Source organism: Fundulus heteroclitus, chromosome 5, assembly GCF_011125445.2.
Source record: "Fundulus heteroclitus isolate FHET01 chromosome 5, MU-UCD_Fhet_4.1, whole genome shotgun sequence".
Taxonomy (NCBI): Eukaryota; Metazoa; Chordata; class Actinopteri; order Cyprinodontiformes; family Fundulidae; genus Fundulus; species Fundulus heteroclitus.
Genome location: NC_046365.1, coordinates 4,051,652 through 4,073,269, shown reverse-complemented (window position 1 = coordinate 4,073,269; position 21,618 = coordinate 4,051,652). Strand labels below are relative to the sequence as shown.

The following is a 21,618-nucleotide window of genomic DNA, read 5'->3' as shown; positions in this document are numbered from 1 at the left end:
GTGAAACTTGCTTATGAAAACATCATGGTGGGGGTATATATATATATATATATATATATATATATATATATATATATATATATATATATATATATATATATATATATATATACACAGATACGTGAAATTGTGTTTCCTCCTAATTCTCCCTTCAGCAACGTCTTTCAGCAGTCCTAGTGAATCCACTGAGCTGCATTTATTACATTAGACAGGACCCAAGATGTGGCCTCTGTAAAAAGGCCCCTGAAACGATCCAGTACGTAGTACCTGGATGCAGGATACGGCAGGCAAAGCATACATGAAATGCCATAACCAAGTGGCTGATATAGTGTGTACTGTAGGAACATCTGTGCTAGGTACTGGCTGGAGGTCTCCCAAAGTGGTAGGCACTACCACGGGTGGAAAAAGCTAAAATCTTGTTGAGACCTCCAGATCCAGACAGTTAAACAGGGGATGTACCACACTGTGTCAACAAAGCAGAACTGAGAGTATTGATGGTACACAGTGTGACCACAAGTGACAGCGAACCTGAAAAGAAAGGAAAAGAAAAGAAATACCAGAAGAGAAGTTGTGGAGATTTAAGAATCCTAAGTGGCTACAGTGGTTACAGATGATTCCAGCTCCGACCTACAGACATACGTAGATACATACAGACATACAGATGGACAGACAGATGGACAGATTCCAGCTTCCATCACCAGGACAGGATATATTTGCTAAACAATATCAAAGAACAAAGTTAAAACCCAATAAAGGTTGCATTTATATTTACAAAGTAGGCTTAGCCATAATGTAATAAGACTTATTCACTGATCTATGGTTGATTTTAAATGTAATAATTTATTGTTCAATAAAATAATTAATATTTGAATGAAAAACAGACGATTAAAAATGCTACTAAGCATAACTGTATCGAAATGTTTTTTCTTAATCATATACGTTTCAACAGAAAAAAAGAGTTGACCTTAAATGAATGTTTTGTTTTTTGCTTTAATATTATCAACAGAAATTACGTTGACGCAAACAATATTAATCTATGTGGCAAAGAGAGCTGTCCAATCCCATCTGCTGTAATACTGACAAACAGCCATTTCCACCAATCAACCGTAGCAGTCTCTGCGTTGTGGACCTATCACCTGCCGCTTCACCCTGAGTGGGCGGGGACAGTGCGGAACCAGTGCGGATTGACTGGAGCCATTGATGCGCCTCTTTTCGAAGACAAGCCGACCCAATTGCTCCGTATCTGCGGCGTCTCCTGACTGCAGCCATGGTGTCTCACTCTCTGGCCCTGCCGATGATCTGCTTCACCACGTTGTGGGCGCTGGTGGGGGTCGTGGCTCCATTTTTAGTGCCTAAAGGACCTAACCGCGGGTAGGTAGCGCATCCAATTGGCTGAATCCTGCATTAAACCCTGCTTCGTGTCAAACGTGGAGGCTGGGAAATGTGCATTCGTTTTGAATAGTTTCATCCAGGCCGTGGTGGTTGTGCTGGGGATGTGTGGTGCTGCCGTGAATGAGAGCTCGGCTTGTGTGGTGGTGGAGGCCTTGCGTCATCAAGGGTATAATCCCTCCATCATCCCTGCATCCATACCTCAGTACACACTCTGTCCAGCTCTCCTCTCTGCCGTTCAGCGCTCACACCATCCCTGCATTAACGAAAACATTTCTTCTTCTTTTTCCTGTCGAACTGTTTAATTGACGAAGCCACATTTTACACACCTTTTTGTTAAAATTCTGGTGTCTAACAAATGTTCTACATATACCTAATGTGTCATGGTCAGCACCATTCCACTCTGGACAAAACTAATCTGTTTGGGACAAATGTAAAAATCAAAACCAGCTTCAGTATTCCAGAACGTCGGATAAGTTTACACACCCTTTATCAAATATCTCACTGAAGCAGGGTTTGATTCAGTGTCAGCAGTCAGTCTCTGACAGGTGTTCATCTATCAGATCATGAGGACATGTGTCATCCACAGTTTGTTTTTCTACTTTCCTTTCCTGAGGAGGCCATACATAAGATAAAATTTAAAAAAAAAATCTTCCTACAAAGACGTGACTCTTGTTGCTTTGGATGTTTGCTGGGACTCACTGACAGTGATGCTGGAAAATAGAAACTCAGTCCTTCATTTGAGCTTTTCAGCAGACACCTGAAGGTTTGGGCCAGAAATTGGCTCGTATTTAGAACTGTTAATCGTTTTATCCAACCCGCCAAAAACCCAGTTTATTCTGACGATGAAGTATCTTTTCGTCAGAATAAGTTTTAAGCTTGGTTTTCAAGCTGAAAACCAACATTTGTGGACATAGAGTTGTTTTTGTGATGCTCAGTCCACAAAGGTACCAGCTTGGTTCCATCAGAACCGGTTGACATGCAACCAGAGAGGTTTTGGGACATGTTAGCCAGACCTGGGTGTTTAGTGCGACGCCGTGTCACAGTCCTGATCTGTGAAGAGGACAGGACACTGTTGTGACATGTTGAACATACCCAGGACTTGGTGGGAATTGCTGAAGCTCTTTCAGACTGCTGTGCGCTTGGCAGCCCTTTCATGGTCAGTTTCTGTCTTGTTTCTATCAATTTAAGAAAGGTTGAGTGCATGGTAGATTAAGAAATAATTTAAATGGAGCCTGCCTGACAAAAAGAATTAGGCCAAAATGTCCCAACACATCATGCCCTGAACTAATGAATTACAAGGCGAGCCACTGACTGTTACGGGTCTGGAAATGGATAAAAGCAATTTCTAAGGACTCCAATGAATCACGGGGAGAAATATCGTCCACACAAGGAGAAAACATGAACAGTGGCTGACAGGGATGTTTCACCAAAGCTTCATTTAGAAATCCGGGATAAGAGATAAATGGCAAATGCCTTGTACTTGTGCAGCACTTTGACTTGTCCGACAACCCTAAAGCGCTTTTAATCAGTCATTCACACCCTGACGGTGGTGAGCTATGTTAGTAGCCACCGCAGGCCTCAGGTGAAGTGTCTCACCCAAGGACACCACGACTGAGACAGTCCGAGCGGGGGATCAAACTGGCAACCCGCCAATTGCAGGACGAACTCCCTAGTAATTCAGGTAAATCAGATTCACTGATGCTACAATGGATGAGTTGCTTGTGCCATACTTTCACTTATCCACTGTAGCATTATCTGCGATCGACCTCATGGTCTTTTAAAGAAAGCTATGGAGGCACATTTACCTGAATTACTTAAACCTGTCTTGACATAATTGTACCTCCTGAGCCTGATTTGGCCTTTGTGAGACAGACAGAGCCAAGGTGCACTGATCACACTGGCTCAAGCCTGGCTTTATCTCTCATCCTGGATTTCTAAATTCTGCTTTTGTGAAACAGCCCTTTTTTTCTATCTGTCAGAAAACATCTTGATGATCCCAAAAACAGTCCATAGTCTCATCAGTCCATAGAAAGTATTAAATGGTCGATGAGAGAAACATGAAAGTATTTGTAACACAGAAGGTGGTGGTAGGGTGATAGTGTGGAGCTATGTTGCCGCTTCAGAACCTGGATGACTTACTGTAATTGATGGTATCATCAATTCTGCTCTTTAGCAGTAGATCCTGAAAGAGAATGTCCGGCTTTTAGTTTGATAAGCTCAGGGACACTTGGGTGATGTAGCAGAACAGTAATCCTAAGTGGGCAAGTCCTCCTTTGTATAAGCTTGAAAACTCTCTGATGTGTTAGTGAAATAATGAAAGACTCACTGCCACAGGTATGCAAACACCAGCGGGGCAGTTGTTGGTACAACCAGTCGTTAGGAATTACTTTTTCCACAAATGGCCAGGTTTGTTTGCACATATTTTTCCCGCTAAACAAATTAATCCATCATTTTAAACTGCTTTTACCCAGGTTATCTATGAAACCTGAAACATTTAAGTGTGACAAAACACAAAACAAATCCCGGCAAATCCATTTCCTTAGCATGTGTATGTAAGTATTTCCCTTCTGCTTCACCCCCCTAGCAGGCTGTCTAGCTTGTTGAATTGTACAGGATACATGTCAGATTAAAGGAGCAATCAGTGATATTTCACCACTAGGTGGTGCTTGAGCACTGTCTGTAGCACTGATCTCTATTTATTCACTGGATTGCTGATTTGCTGTTGGTAGTACACGTCACTTTGAAGCCACCAGCCGCCATATTGGTACTCCCTATTTTCCTCCAGTAACTAGGGAATATGTGCGCTACAGCATTGAACAACGATGATTTTCTCATGTGCAGGGGGTGCTTAAGACTTGTAAAATGTCAAATGCCATATACTTTTGTTATGTACTAAAACTATCAAGTACTGAGAAAGTCATTGCATGTTATTCACACACACACACACATATATATATATATATATATATATATATATATATATATATATATATTATAAAACATGCAAAATATTTCAGCACATGACTTTGACTGTAAAATTACCTGTGAAACGTTTTCACACAGCCAGAAAACTGCTTGTTGTCGCAACCAAATCCTATGGGATTCTGTGAGAGTAGGGAGTAGCAAGATGGCGGCCAGTGACTTCAGTTTTTCGGGCCAACCAGCAATCCAGTGAATAAATAGAGATCAGTGGTCTGTAGACCAAAACAAGATGTGTGACAAGCCACACCTCCCTATAACTTCTCTTGAGATGCAATCCAGCCAGTCCTTTTCTTTCTCACGTGTTGCATTCTGTGTGCATTTTTGTAAATGATAAAAATACAGAAAAACACCTTTCAGAGGAACACGTCTTGTGAATAAGTAACTCAGAACTTTATAATGTTGTTAGCAAGAGAACATCTTGATCTGCTGGGGTTGCTCTCCTCCATGTTGCTCCAACTCTGCTCTGCTCTGACAGTGACAATTTAAGGCAGGGAGTATGGCGTAATATTTGGGCCATTGACTTGAGCGTACAGGCACCAATCTGAGCACGCAGTGAGTCAGGTATTCAGCGTATAAATCTCACGTACTCGATACCATCGCGCTCGGTTCCATCTCTGCGTGCGCTCTGCTCCGTGTCATGTGAGACTCTGCACTTGCACTCCACCTGCTCCTTCCATGCTCAGCACCAGCTGTGTGCTCGGCTGGTTCTCCGCACACTCGGCTCTGTCTCTGTGCTCGCGACTTCAAAAGCTATCCACACACCAGCCAATCACAGACAGTTCTTTTTCATCCAAATACTGCATTTGGATGGATTAAATCAAAATGCTGCACCCTTTTGGCAGAAATTACTAAACACAATGGTGGGATTTAAAAAAAAAAACAGTTGAATATTTTAGCCTAAAAACATTTAGGCTAAAATATTAGACTTTCCTTGAGCTACTAAGCAAGGTGTGAAAAATTTCTCTTTTTTCCCCTCAGTGCTAAGTGCTAAACATGCCTCGTCACATTGTAAGCAATGTGAGAACATCGGGAGTGGCTAACTATTAGCTACTAACCAGTAGTTGGCGTCTGTATCATTACTTTGGCCAATGAAACCTGAACCCGAACTTAGACTTAGACAACTTTATTGTCATTTTGTATGTACAGAGTGCATACAGAACAAAATTCCATTGCATACAGCTTCCGACAGTGTAATGAGATTGCAGGTGGAATAAGACATTGCAATATAAAGTGCAGCATTGATTAGATGTAACAATGCAGGAGAAAAACGGTTTGCAAGAACAGTGTGCAGAAGAATGTTCGGTTTATGTTCTAAAATAATGGTGCAAAAAGGCATTTGTATGGAAAAGTATGGTGCAGTGTGTTGAGAAAAATATCTGTTGTTATATTAATGAGGAATGCCTGGCCTTTGAGACTTTGTCTCCCCTTCAGGGCAAAATATACATGCAGCTTGCAGGATGTGTTGAGAGCCGTTTCAGTAATAAATTTGCCGTACTGCATGGGAACCTTCAGAGTTGATCACAGTTATGGGCCGCTGTGTCTGCGCCCACACCCCCCAAAACTAAGCAGGAGGGGCTGTCAACCTATTAAAAGGATGTCTTTGCGAACTTTGATCAGACAAAAACTGCAATACCTGGGAGAAGCATGTAGTTAACAATGGTAATCTAACTTTTGTCTCCTTTGGAATTCCAAAGAATTCCAAAGGAGAATTCATTTCCAATGAATTAAATATGCATATTTTAAATGTTTGCCTCTGATAATTGTTTCTCCTTTACTGACAAATATTAAAACAGGATGAGATGGGCCTTCAGAGATAAGCAGGAGCAGGCCGGCATTAATATCTACAAGTGCAAAAATGCAGTAAACGTAGAGTTGTGTACCATTTAAATGGATAATAAAAGTTCTGCAACGTTGGTAGTGCCAAATAAAGATGCAAATGTGATGCAGAGTCCAGTCTACAGTCTGATGGCAACAGGGAAAAAGCTGTTGCGGAACCTCTTCCCAGAGGGCAGCAGGGAGAACAGTCCATGGTGGGGGTGTGAGGGGTCTCTGATGATGTTATGGGCTCGGGACACACAGCGCTGAGATGAAATGTGCTTAATTAAGGGGAGAGGGGCCCCAATGATCCATTCTGCTGTCCTCACCACTCTCCTCACGCTCTTCCAGTCGGAGGCACTGCAGCCTCCACACCACACAGAGAGACAGCTAGTCACAATGCTCTCTATGGTGCTTCTGTAGAAGGTCGTGAGGATGGGCGGGAGCAGGTGGGCTCTCCTCATCCTCCGCAGGAAGTACAAGCCCTTGTGTGCCCTCTTCACTAGTGACGTGGTGTTCATAGACCCAGAGAGGTAGTCTGTGATGTGGAATTTGGTGCTGCTGACCACCTCCACAGCTGAGCTGTTGATGAGCAGTGGAGCGTGGTGAGGCCAGTTCTTCCTGAAGTCAACGATGATCTCCTTCGTCTTCTCCACGTTCAGGATCAGGCTGTTTTCTCTGCACCACCCCACCAGCTGCTCCACCTCCTCTCTGTAGTCCCAGATGCTGTGGGATGATGGTGTTAAACGCTGAACTGAAGTCCAGGAACAGCATCCGCACATGGGCGTTCTTCTCCTCCAGGTGTGCTAGGCTCAGGTGAAGAGCGGAGAAGATGGCGTCCTCAGTGGAGCGGTTCCGTCAGTAGGCAAACTGGAACGGGTTCAATGTTGAGTCTGGAGATGATGTGTTCCTTTACCAGCCTTTCAAAGCACTTCATCACGATGGGAGTCAGTGCAACAGGCCGGTAGTCGTTGAAGCAGGTGACTTGGGGTATCTTTGGCACCGGAATGATGGAGGCAGACTTGAAGCATGCTGGCACTGTGGCTTGGTCCAGCGAGGTGTTAAAAATGTCTATGAGGACACCAGCCAGCTGACCTGCACACTCCTGGAGCACCCACCCAGGTATGTTGTCGGGACCTGGGGCCTTCCGCGGGTTGACTCTCCTCAGAGTCTTCCACACGTCGGCTGTGTCAAGGCAGAGTGCCTCCTCGTCCTGGTGGGGAACAGCCTTCACTGCTGGAGGGCTGTTTAGTGCCCCAAACCTCCCAAAGAAGTTGTTTAATCCATTGAGGGCGTTAGCATCAACTTCACCCAAGGGGTGGAGGGGCTGTTGATCAGTGATCGCCCGTATGCCTTGCCACATTCTCCTGGTGTTGCTGCCGTCGTGGATCGTGGATTTTCTGACTGTGGTCCCGCTTTGCTAGCCTGATGGCATGGTTCAAGTTGGCTCTTGCTGTGTTCAGTGCCTCTTTGTCACCAGACTTGAAGGCTGAGTTCCGAGCTTTTAGCGTTTGTTGAACATTCTCAGTCCTCCAGGGTCGTTGGTTGGCTCGGGTGATGATGGTCTTGGTGGTGCTGACGTCCTCAATGCATTTGTTGATGTAGGCTGACACAGTCATGGCATACTCATCAATGTTCATCTTGTCTTCATATGTTGCTGCAGCTTTAAACATGTCCCAGTCAGTGCACTCAAAACAGTCCTGGAGGGCCTCCATAGCTCCCTCAGTCCACACCCTCACCTGCCTCACTGTAGGTTTAGCTGATCTGATCTGCAGGGGCCTGTATGCAGGAATTAGCATTACAGAAAGGTGGTTTGAAGAGCCGAGGTGGGAGCGGGGGGCTGCTCTGAATGCGTCTTTTATATTTGTGTAGACCAAGTCAAGAGTGTTCTTTCCCTGAGTTGTAAAATCCATGTGTTGGTTGAAATGAGGGAGAACAAAAATCCCCAGCTATGATGAAAACGCCCTCCGTGTGGGCAGATTGCAGCTCGGAGTTAGTCCGATAGAGAACACTCATAGCCTCTCTTGTATTAGCGCTGGGAGGCACAGTTTCCAAACTCCCTCTTTGAGGAGAGTTCGAGTTGTAAATGGTCTATTTTGTTATCCAGTGAGCGGACGTTAGAGAGCAGGATGGAAGGAAGCGGCGTGCTGTAGGGGTTAGCTTTTAGCTTTGCTGTAAGTCCGCCTCGACAGCCACGCTTCCGCCGATGGTCGCACCGCCTTCGCTTGCTCCTCCTCCGGCGTGTGCTGCTCGGTGAGTCCACTGCATCGTGGGCCTCTGGGACTTGTGCCCGAAGCACTCCGAAACCACGTAAACAATTGAGAGTAGTTGTAGTTACGAGTCCAAAAACACTAGATGACCGTAACTCCAGCAGGCGCTGGCGGTCAGGTACTGATCCACTGGGTCGATGAATAGTTTGTAGCGAGTTAGACGGCATATTTTAGTAGAAAATGCCGCAAGTTGACAGGAGCTGTATGCAGTCTCTCAGGGCGCTGTCAGCAGATTTCTAGAGTCAAACATGGACCAGAATTTTCTGAATTGATTAAATATTCTTAAGAAACACTGTGTCATGTCCTCAACCTCCTTTGCCTTGTTGGAGTCGACATTCAGATAAACTCCTCTCCAAAATGACCACACAGACAAGAGGGCTTTGTGTTGACTCTTTACTGAAGCCAGTTGGAATAGGGTAAAAATGAGAAATAAACATACAGACTTTCAGAAATACACAGTAGCAAACAATACAGCACATAAAAGTACAATAAATTTGCTCCAGAGAAAATAATTAGCTCGTATTGCTTTATACAAATGGCTACATTATTCTTAGTCAACAAAATATCCATTGCAAAATTGAAAACATACTAACAGTGCTTTCAAAGACCAACCAAATCGAAGTTGCAGTGTTACTGAGAGAAAACCATGGTCGTTTCTCAATTCACGAGAACGCGAATTCGTACTTGCGTTCTCGTCGAGTCCGGTCTTGGCGAGAACACAGGAAGATCAGACTTGACGAGCACGCAGCACGTATCTGTATTGGAACAGAAGCGTACTCGTGACGTCATGAGACGCATAGTGCTTTAGCATTTCTTCAACATTCTAAACTATTTATATACTACACCACAGTAAATCTTATTGAAAATATTTTTAAAACATTTTTAATATTCTAAAAAGCCTAAAAATTATCTTGCCGTGGTGCATTCTGGGAAAGCTATCAGTCTGAAAACGCACAAGTCTGCTCTGATGCATCCTCGATAAAGAGGGCGGGGAAAGAACAACATCCGGGGATGTGGTGCGTTCTCGGCAATTGGAACAGTGCTCGGGCTGAGGCTGATGACGTTTCACAAGCACACGGGCACAGAAGAACGCATATTGAGAAACGGCCCATACTTTGTATTGTCCTGCCTGGTCTGCTTTTTATGACGTCATCAAAATTGGCAGACTCTAAAATGTAGATAAATTACATAAATTCTGCCAGTAGAAGGCAACAACTAAGAACTTCTATAGTATAAATCTGGGAAATGTCAACAAAATGACATGCAACAGCACAACTGTTTTTTCTCTCTCAGATATCTGGGACCTTTTTATATGTTCTGTGAAAACAAAATATTGGTATTCTTAGCTTTCCTAAAAAATAATCTTGTCTCGTGTCGTTCCATTGAACCCAATATTCTGCATTGCTTCGTCTCATGAATTGGATGTTGGGTAGGGTGTAACGGTACCCGTATCCGTGCAGCAAGTATCCGGTCCAGGCCTGTTGGTTTGGTGTGAGCGTGCACCCAACAAATACAGCATTGTTTCATACCCGAACCCATCCAGAATGTTTATGTGAAGAACTAAATGCACAATGTAGCGTTCTGTAGCGCAGCTTTACAAAGGGAGCCCAAAACCAAACCGAGACGACTTCCAGCTATCACTAAACTCTGCTGTCTGGGAACAATAAGGGTTCTCATGCAGCTACAGTGAAGAAAGAGAGTGGGACTGAAACAGAACCTTCGGTCAGCCTAAGCTTTTTTTTCCCCCAACAGGAATAAGGTCCAGTCAGTCACTCTGCACTGAACTTAAGGATTCAACCAATGTCAAGCTGAATGGAAACCTCAGGGAGTTGATGTCCAAATGACCTCCTGTAGCATCCAGGCGAACCAAACTCTGAACACCATGAGATGCAAGGAGGAGCAATCACCCTGAGAGGGGAATTTCTCACCAGCTGCACGTGCTGTATTCAGGGACAGCTGGTAAACTAGGTGACCTAACCATTAAACCAACTTCAAAGAGATTTAAACAGGTTTTATTCACAAATATAGGCACTGTCTTATTGAAAAAATGTAAACATCAACCATCCTTTTCCAGGAGTTGCATAATCTATACATACAGGTTTAGGCTGTATCTGCTTATACTACTGTATTCATTGATAAGAAAATCCTAGTAACTCTCCCCTCAGGTCTATACTTTCCACTTTTTGAAGTTCAGAACGTAGTACAATCAAATTAATTATGTATTAATTAGTTGATCAAAGATTTGTTGATTACTGCTGAGTGATTTTTTTTCGTGATTGAAGGGTACCAAACCATGATTTTTGTTTCAGAACCTCAACTTGAGAGGTCGCTGCAGTTCCCCTCTGCAACACTAGGTGTAGCTGTTGAGAAAGAAATGCTGCTACAGATCAGGAAAAGCACAAAAAATACATAGTCAGCTGATCTACATCATCTTTACATGTATGTTGTTTTTCTCATCAGGTTATTGATCATGAAGTGTAATTTGAGTCTGGGGTAATGGTGTCCGAAATGTTACATTATTAACTTTGTACAGAATTCTGCCTGCAGAAAGTTTGCTGATACTACTTGACAGAAACATGAGTGACATGTTTTTTGTTCTTTTACAGTGTGATCGTCACCAGCCTCATCCTCACAGCCGTCTGCTGCTACTTGTTGTGAGTACAGCCATTCCCCCTATTCTTCTTCTTGCGAGCCTGCTGTTGTTTTGTTACACGGCTCTGATGTAGTCATCTGTGTTTAAATACAGTTTAAAACATTAGTTTTAGATACATGGACAGCCATGACACTGATGCAGTGACACAATTAGGCTGCTCTAGTTTCTATGGTGATAATTCACACAGCATTGAGATTACTGTGCCCAGTGGTTTGATGCTTGTCAATCTATCCCAAAGAGGCTTGTAGCTAAAGTTATTCTTTAATTCCAATGGTCATCTGAATTTCTGAATAACTATGTTATAAGCACAGGTGAAGACTCTGTGACAGAGTCCTGCTGCAATCATTCTGTCAGTCTGCTGAAGACCGAACCTTGTCTCAAGGTGAGGGATCCAGATGTCCAGCGGTGTTTAACAAGCATTATGGTGAGGCGGCAGCGTCTCGTCCAAGAAAATCTTAGAGGAATTATATTTCTGCAGAAGGTTAACGGATGGACAGAGGAGAAAAAAAGAAGAGCCACAGTGAATTTTGTGTCGTGTCAAAAGTAAAGCATCCTGGTTCAATCCATGTGTGGGCTTCATCAGACAAAAGCTGCCCAACAACACAGCATGCAAAAAGCAAGGGACCATGACATCATCCAGAAACGGCTTCCTCCAACAATCCAGGGACAATTGGGTGAAGAGCAGGGGTTCTTCCAGCGTGACGCAGCACCATAATTAAAGGCAAAAGTTATCAAGTGTCTAAAAACAATTAGAACGTTTAAATGTTGCCGTTGATCAAGTATCTCCAAATAGCTTTAGCCCACTGAGAACCCCACTGGTCAGTTCTCAGAAAGCAGTAAGAGAAGCACAAGCTGGTATCTGCTGCAAGCTTCTAAGTAGGGCCACAATCAGCCTGGGTTTGTTCCAGAAGCTGATTTCCAGCCAGAATGAAATGAACACTATAAGGTAGAAGAGTCAATATCTCATTTTATTAGATTCATTTGAGGCATTCACTAATGGAAAGCCATTAAAGCAATGTTTTTTCTAAACAAATTCAGGTACATGGAAGAAATAAAACTGTTAAAATCATCAAAACTTTTGGTTCACTTCCAAACGTTTGGCCATGAGATGTGGGAACATGTCAGTGTTCTCTTTCCTCCACTAGAGGGAGCTCTGTAGCTTTAAGAAGACAGCTGGTGTCAGCGGGTTCATGGATCTGTAACGTCTAAATAAAGACACCTGGTTTAAAATAGTTTAGGCTTTATTTAGAAGAAGAATAAGCCTGCAGGTCTAAGGATGATGGAAGAAATGTGACAGATGTGCCACGGTGTGGAAACAGTCAGCTCATCTCGAATGTGAAGAAAATATAGCAGATAACTGTGGGTTGTACAGTTTCCATCGTGAGAGAGGAAGCGGAGGAGTATAAATACCTCCGTGTTCACCTGGACAACAGACTGGACTGGAGACACAGCAGAAAAGCTGTCTACAGCAGGGGTGTCAAACATATGGCCCGCGGGCCGGATCCGGCCCGCCGAACAATTTAGTCCGGCCCTGTGGCTAAATGCATTATCATTATAAAAAAAAATAATAATTTTGTTTTAATTAGCAGATTAAGCTTCAGGTGTGGAAAAATTCAAATCATTTCTTAATTTTTATCTGTTTGATGTATTTTGTCATGCAGGACAGTGTTTTTAAGTTCCAAAAAATGTGAATAAATGTTTTTCAACATTGTATAATCACTGTGATCAGTTCTTATGCATAATGCACAAGTAAATGTTTAATTAAATAAAAGTGTTGTTGAAATTGCACATACTTTTCTTAAAAACGCTGAGGTTATTCATAATATATTGTGTAAAAGTGAAATTAACTCAATATAAAAATCAACAAGTCCACATTTATTAGTTCTATTTAATCTTGCAATGAGTTAACTCGTGTGGCCCTCTTGAGATCAGATTAAGCTGTATGCGGCCCCTCAACCAAAATGAGTTTGACACCCCTGGTCTACAGGAAGAGACAGAGCAGACTGGACTCCTGAGGAAGTTTCCATAAGTCTGTTGTGGAGAGTGTGATCTTTGCCATCATCTGTTGGGGTAGCAGCTAGGGGTGGGCGAGATGGACTTTAAATTTTATCACAATATATTGCAGTACTATTATGATTAGGGCTGTGTTAAAAAAATTCCAATTATAAATTATAAAATCGATTCATATAACCAAAGATAGACCATTATTATTATTTTTTTATTAATTTTTCACTGTGAACTTAAATGTGTGAGCCGGCATTACTTCCGCTAACATTATTCCGCGCTGACAGATCCCTCAAATCCAAACTTGAATAGATGGACGTGTAGTTGCTCCCTCTCCGCTGCTCGCCACAGCTTTATACATAGTGTCCATGTTGACAGGACAGCCGCGTATAGAGGAGTAAATTCTAGGGTGATTATCGTCTTTACATTTGAATCAATTCAAACCTGAAGTTCTCAACGAGGGCTGGGAGGTAATGGAACAAAATCCCTGCAATGTGTTAAAAAAAAAAGTGTTTCCACTGCGGTTAATGATCTGTTGGGTCTAACTAAAAAAATCATTAACCAGTATGGGCAGGGAGGCAGCAGCATGGGGCCAGCAGAGGGATGAACACTATTGCCAGGACCTGAATGGGGCTAACGTTTAACCACGTCATGGTAAAATAGTTTTTTTTTTGTTATACTTCCTGATTGATGCATGAATGAATTAGGCTGTTGTATCTCAGTTTCATCACTGGAACCAGTGGAGGTCTATTGGCGTTCCTGAAAACAGATTTGGCGTGACATCTCTTCCTTCTCCCCCAAATGGCCCCGCCCCCTTTATGAGCAAAATAGATGTTGAATCAAAGCAACTTCTGAGTGTTTGATGCTATAAATGTATAAAGTCATCAAACAAATGTGTTTTGCAAGCTTTAGAGGTTCGAATATCCTGCCAGGGAAGGCAAGAAATTAAATAACATACTGATCGGAAAAGTTATGCAGAAAAAACCTTAACGAATGGGACCAAAGTTTGTCAGTGTGGCTCTGGAAGTGATCCCAGTTCATAAATTACAACATAATAAGAAACTCTTTCCAAGAATGGAGAAAAAAAGACTGAAAAATTGTAGCAGCAGGTCAAGCATGGCATAAACTTAACATTATAATTTGGTCAAAAAATTCTAATGATACCAAACTACTAAATTAGGATGTTAATAGCAGTTTTTAGCGTGTGTGTTTTAATCTCAGGATAGCTTGGACCTGATGCTGAAGTTATTTATCCGCTTCAATGGAAGCAGGCTGAAGAGACAAGCTTTTTGTTCCACTTCTTCAATATTTTTCCACATAAACTTGCCTATCAGCAAACAGAGAGGATTTATTCTTATTGCTAAAGTCCTCACAAACACTTGTTTGCTTGTCTTATATTATGCTCCAAACACCCCACGATCTACATGGACCCTCATGAAAACTGCAGCATCCACCTTTTCCCAAAAGGAGGCGTACACAGCTGCAAATGTCAAGTGCCGGGATGAATTGAATCAATCTCTGGTTGCCCTCCCTCTCTGAGAGCTTGTTTTGGTAAAGGCACACAGATTAGCATAGCTGTGCGTGGCTTGTCATCGTTGCAGAGGGTGTGGGCAGAGCAACAAAAATGGAGCTTTGCATATGCCAGAGGTGTCATCTTCTGCTTGACTCGTTACTTTGGAGCGAGTCAATAATGCTATTGGACCCTTTCTGGGAAACGATTAGAAACGTATGGAATATTACACTGTGCTGATGTATTAGAAATCCCGCCTAAAATCTCCCTCTGTCGGTCTGTCTCTCTTTTCTCAGCTGGTTAATAGCCATCCTGGCCCAGGCCAACCCGCTGTTCGGTCCTCAGCTGAAGAATGAGACCATTTGGTATCTGCGCTACTTCTGGGAGTGACTCAGGTGAGCTCGTCAGACCAGCCCTCTTATTATAGCGCCAGTCGGGGGTTTTCTACATAAAATGTGTGTTCTTAGATGATTTAGTAGGATATAAAGGTATCAGCTCAGTTCATCTTTAAACTGTCCAGTTTTCATTGTAGCCTAACATCCCCAGCAGTAGGTAGTACTCCTCAACGGTATATAGCTGATACAAATTCAATTCAATTCAATACAGATTGGTCAAAAATGTCCTACATAAGAGAACCAGTTGATTGCATCAAAGTCCCGACAAGCAGCATTCACTCCTGGAGAAGCGTAGAGCCACAGGGAGAGTCTTCTGCATTGTAAGGCTGGTTCTCACGGCAGGATTTTTTGTCAGACGGGAAATCTTATGAATCCTCTCAAGATCAAACGTGGGTTCAGAGTAAATAAACGCGTACAACCAGGAAGAACAATGGTTATAGTCTGTGGACTAATTTTAACAGAGAAAAAACATAACAAAATCAAAAAAGCCGTTGGTTAAAGAAGTGGAGACAACGCAACCGATGGGGCTCTATGCTTGCACTGTGAGATGGAGGCGAGTTGTTGTTGTTTTTTTCAGTCAAGGTTTCCCTCGCCTCGCTTTCTGATTGGCTACACCTCACATTCAAAGGGCTGTGTGCTCGTTTGTCCCATGTAACATATGAATATGAATATCCCTGATTTGAGGTCGGAGCTGTCTCGACGTTCTACCGAACGGACCCGATCACTCTTAACACAACACACATGGCAGGAATATCTCTTAAGATTATTTTAAGAGACACAGCGCTAATCGGTGCCTCTCAGTAGGGGAAGATCGGAATGAAAATCGGGCTAAAAGTCCTGCCGTGTGAACCAGCGTTTAGGGTAAAATAATTCATTCAGACGACACCACACATGATACTGGGTCCATGAGAGCAAGACAAGGAGAGACTGTAGCCATAGTAGTTGGGAAGTCTAAGAACCACTTTTGCTTTTTTAGAATGAAAGATTTCACCAATCACAAACTGTTTTTAAGACTCTGTAATCAACACAGAACAATATAGTCCAGGATTGTTCTATCCGTGTGCTGCAGTTCTTTTGCTTGTGTACTTCCTAAGTGGTGTTAATGGCAGAAGGTTTTGAAGGAACTGACTTATTGTTTTTTCACAAGTACAATAAAGGTTAAATCTCATGACTAAAGCTCTCAATCACCCACAGTATTTTAAATTACTTCTTGAATCTGAGATCGACCAACTCGGAAATACATGCATTAGTGACCATTTTTTCAAAAAATGTGGCATTAAGATCGTGATTGCGCCCTTAAAAGTTTTTTTAAAGACTTAAAATTGTCCCTCGGCGACCGCTAGGCTGAAAATCCACAATTTGGGTTACGTGGTGCGATGACGTAATTCGTAGGTGTAGCCCAGGCTACGCTAAAGAGAGTTCAATGATGTACACCACAAGTTCAGATGGCGATTCACAAAGTGATGATTTTAACACGAAAGACAGCGCAAGCGTCTGTTACGACTCGGGTAAGTCTGACAAAAACATTTTAGGAGAATAAACGAAATGGTTTGCTGGTGTATAATTGGATTTGGTGCTCATAATCGCGGTCATGGCTGACAGTTCGGATGTAAACACGGAAACAACTCGTTGAAGTTCGATTGTTTGGCATCGTTTATGACGGCTGAAATCCACCAAAACAGCACATAAAAAAAGATGTGCATTTAGCACAAACCATAGCATTCATTTCAGCTTTATGTGTTCCTGGAATTTTACTTAATAATCCGGACGTGAGCACTCTGAGAGCAGACACGCATTTATCTGTTGGGCCATGGCGCTCATATTCTCCGGGGGGGGCGGCATGGGGGTTCCGAACCGAAAGGGCTGTGGGTCAATCCCCACCACGCCTCAGGGTTCTACGGGGTAGTAGCGCCGTGCTGAGAGGTAGTGTGGAGAACATGTCGCTTCACTGTGCGAGATTTCTCCGCTTCACTGCGCGATGAGTGAGGAGGAGAGGAGAGAATATGGACATTTCAGCTGCCTGAAGACAGCGTTTATTTTTATTTTACAATTTTGTAAACAACAGCTGCCGCTTAAACCGAATGTTACAATCTTGACATGATTATATGAGTTGTTTTACCAAGAAACCGATCAGAAGCGCCGTGAAACACCGCCTCTCTGTTCTGCAGCCCCCGACACAGAGGGGAACAGAGTATCACAGGGGAACTGAAATTCGCACAACACCGGGACTTTTTGGGTTCGGAAATGTGTGTAAAGAGACATTATCCTAGTTGGTATTTGACCAACCATAAGCCACACACTTTTTAGCCATGTTTAATCCGTCTATTTGTTTTGGAGAAAGCGAGTTTGCAACCAGGAAGTATCTTGTTACCATGTCAACAGATCAACGCTTGCCTACAAATTACGTCATCGGTCATGCAACATTTTTTTATGAGCCCTGAGCTAAAAAGCCTTAAAAATCCACTTTTTCATCGAATTTAATAATAATAATAATATGTGAACTTTCTAACATATAGCAACTTTTATGATCTCATATTCAAGAAGTACATTAAATAATCTCTGTTCAGTGTATAAGTACTTCAGTTCATCTTAGATCAGAGTGTCTTTTAAAGAACCAGCGAGGATCAAATGCTGTCCCAACTGACCAAACGACTGTGAAATAGTTTAATTTGGTTTAGCTCTGATCAAAAAGCGCAAAGGTAGGGGCTAACTTCACAGTAAATGCTGGCTTCACCAGGAAGGTTTCACATTCACAGGACTTCTGTCAATGTTTTACATCACCAGATCTCGTGTGACGAGACCTGTTCAGATGAAGCTAGGTGAACCCACAGATTTATGGTCTTATTTGTTTGGTTTTACAAAATGTTAACACAATAGGGCTCTGTTGCTTTAGGACAGGGGTGTCCAAAGTGCGGCCCCCACACTTTGGACACCCTGTGGAATAATTTTGTGACCTCCCTAACAGCGTTTCAGTGATGGGACACATTTGGCCCTCCAGCAAATGGAGTTGTTGCAGATTGAAAGCTTTTTGTCATTTTTGCAGTGCTGGGCACACCTAGCTAAACAGTTAGCTTCACAAGCTCTTATTCCACAAACAAAAATGTTGCTACCGTTTAACCAATGATAAATAAGAACATTTGAGGAAGCAAATGCTAACCGCTACTCAACAATTTCTAAAGTTAGTGTAAACGATAACTTCTTCATTGTGCGACAGTAAAGAGATTTCTTATATTAATTTGATGAACAAAGGAACACCTTTCTTTTAAGGCAAACATCTGAGACCCTTTTTCACACCTACAAAAATGTATTTTATACTTTACTTCTTTGAAATATTGCATTTTGAATCTATTGCTGAACATGTGAAAAGAAAAAAATTCACCATTAAATTATTTAGTGTTTTTTATTGGAGTACTTTTAACTTGGCCATTTTGGCCCACAGTGCAAAATGCGTGGAGACCGCTGCTGGGGGGGACAGATTAAATAGTCAGTCCTAACTGCTGTAAAACTACGGTAAGTTTGAAGTTGCTACATTAGTCGTGTTTTTGTGTGTTTCTTCCAGGACTCCGTGAAGTGACGCCTCTTGACATTCCCACCCACTGGCCTGCTGGACTTAATTTCAATGTTACTTCTGACTCCCAAACATTTCCACACACCCTCACCTCTGCTTTGCAGCATTTTAGGTTTCATAGAAAACTTTAATCCAGGTTTTCTATGAAACCGACCCAAAAGGCACTATCAGCTATCTCTACGGACTTGGAGGATGTTTAGACATTACTGCAGCATCTAGGATCTAAGATTTGAAGAATAATATATGATGTGTATTTTTAACACTAAGCAGGTATAATCTTTGTTTGTTCTGTGGTCAAACTGGAATTAAAACATGTGCTAGGAGTAGATGTTATTTTTACCTTTTGAAAATGTGCAATCTTTTATTTGGCTCTTGTTTACATTTGGGATTTTGTGTTGCTGCCATCGGGGATCCTGCATTTTTATGTGTATTTATTTCAGGTCGAGGACACTGATGTGAGCTTGTAGTAATCAGTGTCCACGAGGTGTTGTTATATAACTGATGTCACGTGTGATGTAACAGTTTGTGTGTATGTGTGTTTGAGTCGGTGTGAGCATGCAGAGCTTGTAAGTGAGGGTTCTGACTCAAGAGTCTCCCAAAACTGCAAGTAAAGAGCAATTCCCTCCACTTCAGCATCAAACCTCCTCCCACATTCTTTTCCGTGCTCCTCGCCATGGAGGTCCACGTTGCCATGGTGATCTCACCTCCCAGTTCAGACCTCATCCGCTTGGACTCTTTTGATTAAGCATTGCCCTTATTTCCAGGCTGTGGAAAGATACACATCAGCTTGTACTGCAGGGACAGAGTGTTGTAGAAATTCCTGCTCACAGGTCTGCACTTTTGAACCTTAACAATGGCATTTCTATTTCCCTCATTTAAGTCTTGATTGATTGATTGATTGATTGATTGATTGATTGATTGATTGGTGTTCCCAAAGCTATAAATCAGTGAGGGACATAGACTTTGTCTCCTGGGTGTTATTACTCTGTATAAGTCTCTGAGTAGATTTTATGTAACAATCCAAGATTGCCTCTATAGGTCTTAGCCCAGGAGGTAAGCAGCTCCCCCACAGCAGCTTATCTCAACAATAACTAAACAAACAGCAGCAGAAGGCATCGTCTTTTTTCGTAAGTTTAGAGGCTACCAAGCTTAACTGCAGCACTCTTATAGAGAAACACAACCACACAACTAAAACCAATACAGCTGACACAGCATCTGCCTATGATTCATTATTTTAAACATAAACGGTTGTTACCGTTGCAGCACGGCTAGTCTCTGCAGGAAGCTAGAAAAGTCTGGATTTTCCAACTTCTCACAGCCTTTGCTTCAAAAGACTGTGGAATGTGTATCATTTCTGAGCCATCTCTTTCTAATAGGCCCCTTTCAGATTATAGCTTCACAATGTCCCGCTGTATCAGGATGGAGTTATTTTTGCTTTAGTGTCACAGTTTTATTTATTTATTTATTTATTCATGTACTTCTGCATGTCTGGGAATGAGATTCCAATGAGTGCCCCCCAAGTGGCCGAATGGTTGCCTCCTGAATTAATCAGAAAGTAAGTCAAGCCGTCAGTTTCAAGCACCCGGCATGCTGAGGTCAGTGACCCTTCATTAGTACAGACAGCCTTGTTCTTCATGTGATTGTGTATGCCACAAGGTTGAATCCATAGAAAGGGGATGCCAGAGAGTTATTCTGCTGTGGTGTCATGTCTTCCTACACACCAGTGAAATGAAATGCAAGTAAGCAAGTGTGGCAGAGTGACTGTCTGTCTCCTTCAGTAGTCTCCTGAGCAGCTCTACCTGTGAGACCTTCCAAACAGGCTTCAAACAGCTGTCCTTGCTCTTCATTTTAACTCCATTCATCCGTTCCTCTGACATTATACAGGTGCGGGGTATATTTCTTTTATACACCTGCCTCCTGTTAAAGCTTTAAGAGTGTCATCTGCCAACCACGATCACAGCTACCCTTCCCGCCTCCACTCCCTGTCTCCCAGTCTCAAACACCCCCCCCCCCCCCCCCTCCTCGCTGCCACGTCCTTCCCCGTCCGCCTCTCCAAAACCACTTTGCTTCAGCCAAAAAGAAACCAAATCAAAATACAGCTACTTTTTAGAAAGACCAAATTGCGTTGTATCTTTGCCCCAGCCCTTTGCTGTAGCTGTGGTGGTGGTTTGCACGCATACAAGTTAATAGGTAACAATGTGATCTACACAAGTAAGGACATTAGGGAAGCTGCCCTCCTTTTCCTGTAAAGACCTCTTTGTCACTCTTTGGCTTTGCTTTGGCAGATCTTGCAACGATGAGTCTCAGCTGTCAGGACTGGGTTTTGGACAGCATGCAGAGTTAGAGATGTTGGAAGTGACAAAAGGTGGCTCTGACTTCATGTTGTGTGGGCTTTATTTGTCTTCTTGGGATTACAGTCCCAATCCCACTCGTCACCCAGCACGCTGCGGTTTCTTACAGACGGACAGAGTCACATTCTGAGTGTCAGTGAATCACAGGAGACCAAATGGCATCATTCTCACCCAGGCAAACATGGCGAAATGAGAGAGGGAACAGCCAAGACTTCAGCAGAATCCCTCCAAACACGCTGACAGTCAACGCACCCTAATGATTTGTCAACTATGTGAGATTTTTAATTTTTAAAAATTTCCTTTTCCAATGCTTCCCTCCAGTTTTGGTGATGACTGCCCACTACTCAGCTGTTAAATGCTCCTGGCAGTATCAAAAGAGATAGATCTTATCATGTGTTGGGAGTCTCCATGGTAACTAGAATCCAATAAATCACAAATCTAAATGTTAAAAGAAAAAATGGGAGATGTATGATATGTATGCAACCTTATATTATTGTGAAGGTAGTGGTGGCATTGTTGGTGAAATACCCCAATAAAGAATTTTGTCTCGTACAATTGAGTCATGCTTTTAATAATAAAGTTTTCTTGTTTTCCTCTGAAAAGCAGCTGAATAAGTTGAACCGTATTCTTGTCTGACATTCAGTGTTTTATAACATAAATGTCACAGAAAAATTAAAG

The 21,618-nt window shown here is 42.6% G+C and overlaps 1 protein-coding gene across 1 annotated transcript; it reads left to right on the top strand.

Annotated features, from left to right (window-relative positions):
• Positions 1-1,138: 1,138 nt before the first annotated feature.
• atpv0e2 (ATPase H+ transporting V0 subunit e2) lies at positions 1,139-21,495 on the top strand. The gene is made up of 4 exons (XM_012869821.3): positions 1,139-1,371; positions 11,066-11,113; positions 14,923-15,021; positions 18,581-21,495. Exons 1-3 carry the CDS (start codon positions 1,268-1,270, stop codon positions 15,014-15,016), a joined length of 246 nt encoding a protein of 81 aa, XP_012725275.1. The 5' UTR covers positions 1,139-1,267; the 3' UTR covers positions 15,017-15,021; positions 18,581-21,495.
• The last annotated feature ends 123 nt before the right edge of the window (positions 21,496-21,618 follow it).

Excerpts from the sequence above, each read along its gene's own strand:
- atpv0e2 (XM_012869821.3), top strand. The coding sequence starts at position 1,268 with ATGGTGTCTCACTCTCTGGCCCTGCCGATGATCTGCTTCACCACGTTG. Across the intron at positions 1,372-11,065 it reads CCTAAAGGACCTAACCGCGG|TGTGATCGTCACCAGCCTCA; the intron begins GTAGGTAGCGCA and ends GTTCTTTTACAG. Across the intron at positions 11,114-14,922 it reads GCCGTCTGCTGCTACTTGTT|CTGGTTAATAGCCATCCTGG; the intron begins GTGAGTACAGCC and ends CTCTTTTCTCAG.